The sequence below is a fragment of the Cryptomeria japonica genome, chromosome 4 (assembly GCF_030272615.1).
Source record: "Cryptomeria japonica chromosome 4, Sugi_1.0, whole genome shotgun sequence".
Taxonomy (NCBI): Eukaryota; Viridiplantae; Streptophyta; class Pinopsida; order Cupressales; family Cupressaceae; genus Cryptomeria; species Cryptomeria japonica.
Window position 1 is genome coordinate 114,162,757 of NC_081408.1, and position 3,100 is coordinate 114,165,856.

General features: G+C 38.6%; 1 protein-coding gene across 1 annotated transcript; it reads left to right on the forward strand.

Moving 5' to 3' along the window:
* The first annotated feature begins 923 nt into the window (after nt 1-923).
* On the forward strand, nt 924-2,533 carry LOC131046159 (cyclin-dependent protein kinase inhibitor SMR15). The gene has a single exon (XM_057979830.2). It carries the CDS (start codon nt 1,753-1,755, stop codon nt 2,230-2,232), a length of 480 nt encoding a protein of 159 aa, XP_057835813.1. The 5' UTR covers nt 924-1,752; the 3' UTR covers nt 2,233-2,533.
* The last annotated feature ends 567 nt before the right edge of the window (nt 2,534-3,100 follow it).

Sequence of the window (3,100 nt, forward strand, 5' to 3'; positions counted from 1 at the left end):
TATATTTATCTATTGTTTTCACTTACAAGAGGTGTGTCAAACCCAATGTTTTACAAAACTCCGTCATGAAACCATTAGTCATCCGTCCTTTCATGAAAATAAATTTCATTGGTAGTAGCATTCAATTAGCCATTGGAATCACACAAAAACACACAACAATATTCAAATTGAAAACAAGAATTGTAGGCAAGATGGTGATATTGGGTCCCTCATTTTTTAGATGTGAGAAAGGGGACACCAATCCATCCACTTTTTCCTTGGTTTTTTTGCCCTACAAAACATGGTAATTAGTTGACTTGTTTTACTCATGTATTTCTCCATTTGAGGATTATGAAGATCCTTTGTGAAACCAACCTCCCCCACGCCAACATGAAGAAAGTCTTGATGACGACCCACATAAATCTAAATATATAAAAAACAAATTCCAATCCTAGCTAAATAACTCATGTCAGTTTGACTAAGTCCTCTAGGAGGGTAGCCCGCCAAGGCACAAAGTCGACAAACTTTCTTGTGATGGAAAATTATTACAAAATCGTGTTCCCCAAATTTTTGTACTAATACGTAAATGTTTTCCTTACAAAAAGTTTTATTTTTATTGAAATAAGCTGAAAAGAATTAAAAAGCTTTTTAAGTTGAAATCTAAAGGCAAAAAGAAAAGGGTTAGAATCTCAAACCTGTTACCATGACCCATGTCAATTGATGTATGGATGTATTTATGCATCATGCCACATTCATGTTGATGGATTGGCCGTAACGTTGAGAAAAAACATTCATCTGCCGTTACCGTTACCGTTACCGTCAACAAAACCTCCGTCACCGACGTAGTAAATGAAGAGTGGTAATACCACGACCAAGCAGTCGTCCACCACAATTATGTTGGCGGCGCTTAACACCGACCCGGGGTTCGAACCTCGAGCTATCTGTTAACTGTGGTCAAGTTAATGGCTGCCCTACCCGGGCAGCATTTACGGGCAGCCGCTGTCACAGCCCCTGCTTCGATATAGAGAACGCGTCAAAACCAAGATCTCTACACATTTTCATCACACGATTGGATTTGAAGCGCGTAATCTTCAAATGTACGTCTTCTGAGAGTTTCATAACATTTTCTGAGCGCTGCTTGGAAAAAAATTGAATTTTTGCAGGGTTTGAGGTTTGAGAGCTATTGGCGAAGTCGTCTGGCTTACGCGCTGCACTTTCATGTTTCTTTAGCCGCCTTTGGCATAAGGAGTTGTTGTAGTGAAGGAAAAGTGCGAGTAAAGAAAAATTTGGTCAATTTCAGCTTACGTTGCAGATTTTAGAGGCAGATTCTGGAAGTTGAGCCTGTTCATGTCTGTTAGGGCTCCAAGCGTTTCCTGAGGAGAAAATTTGGAGCAGTAGGGTTTACTTTTCAGCTTCCGCGTGCATTTCTGCTCTTCTCAGAACGCAGAATTTTTATTTGTCTGGAGTTTTTTCGGCATCTGTAAAGGTTTTATTTAGTGTTTGTGAGAGATTTTGAGCTCGGCGTCATAAACTGAAAAGTGTGCAGGAGAAGCTCGTACTTTAACATCCGAAAGCTGCAAACTGCTAAGTCCCTGCACTGGTTCGAAGCTTCTCGTCTACCATATTCTGCCATAAAGAAGTTACTGAAGCCGCACCGTGACCGTAGCGCTTGCAACAGAAAGCTAAAGGTCGGTGCCTTACAGGCTCCTTCGTATTTGCAGCATAAAGCTGCTGCTGCTGGAGCTTTATTGTTCATTCTTGTTATTTAAATCTATGGCTTCCGACACAGGGAGCTGTGCTGACGGCGAGGGTTTTGTGATTCCAACCGACAAAACTTCATCTACTTTTCAAGATGAAGAGATATCTTCCGAAAGGCGGGATACTTTTCCAAAGTCGTTCACTTTAAGGCCAATAGTCACCTGCTCCTCTTCGTCTGCTTCATTTTCTTCCTCGTCTGCCGCTTCATTTTCTTCCTCTTCTTCTTCCTCTGGTTCTCCGTGTTCCGTCTTCAGAGCTTCAAAGCCGGTGGAAAAGGCCAGCAGCACCGACAATATTTTGAATACAAATGAAGAGGAGATTTGCACTACGCCAAAGGCAAAGGAGTACAAAATACCAGAGCATTTGCCATGTCCACCTGCTCCGAGAAAGCGCAGAGTCAGTTCAAGGTTTCATTCCGTGCCATTGACGGGGTTTTTCATTCCTCCGGACCTGGACTCCATGTTCTCCATGCATAAAATTCCTGTCAACATGTAGAAAGGGAGGATTTTACACCTTTTCTTTCTTTCCTTTTTTGTTCTAACATAGACTTTGTTTGCTGAGGACACAGACTTTACTGTAATCTGTAAAACCGAAAGAGAAATAGATAAAAGAAATAGAGCTAACCTTATACTGTATATGATTGTGGGAGAAGATATGTCAGGTTGTGGTTGTGGTGTGTGTTGCAGAGCTGGTTGGGGGGTTGTTTGGTGGAAGATTAAACAGAGAACCAAGTTTTACTATGTATACTGTAACATGAATGAAAAGCTTCTTTTGGCTTGTATTGTATTTTTATTTATCTCTGCAAATGGTTTTTGAAAACGAATCTTGTCTGTTGCATTTTTTATTTTTATTTATTCCTGTTTGTTTTATATGGGAATGGCTAAATAATAAATATACTTCTGTATACACTCCATGAAAATAATGTCTCAAAGTTTCCTTAGTAAGGTAAGTAACAAATTTTTGTGACAGACTTTTTTGTTTGTTTTGTTGATGTAATAACCGGCCGTACAATAAGGGCAGTAATGAATCCAAAATAAGGAGTTTATTCTGAGTTTCTTTTGTTGTTTTTAAAATAAAAAATTATTTGTTTTGGTGAAAAAAAATAGATTGTTTAGATGTTGATATCTTTGTTTTTATGCGATCTTTAGATTTATGTTAGTTAAAATATGTTGCTTCTGATTCAAATGTGTAAGAGTTTATTGTGTGTGTCAATAGTGATATTTCATAACAATCTGTCTTGTGTTAGTTAAAATATGTTGTTTCTGATTCAAATGTGTAAGAGTTTATTGTTTGTGTCAATAGTGATATTCCATAACAATCTGTCATTCATTTGGCAACTAGTATTCATTTAAGCTGACAAGCT

Bases quoted from the DNA above. Each gene is read 5' to 3' on its own strand.
- LOC131046159 (XM_057979830.2), top strand. From the start codon at position 1,753: ATGGCTTCCGACACAGGGAGCTGTGCTGACGGCGAGGGTTTTGTGATT.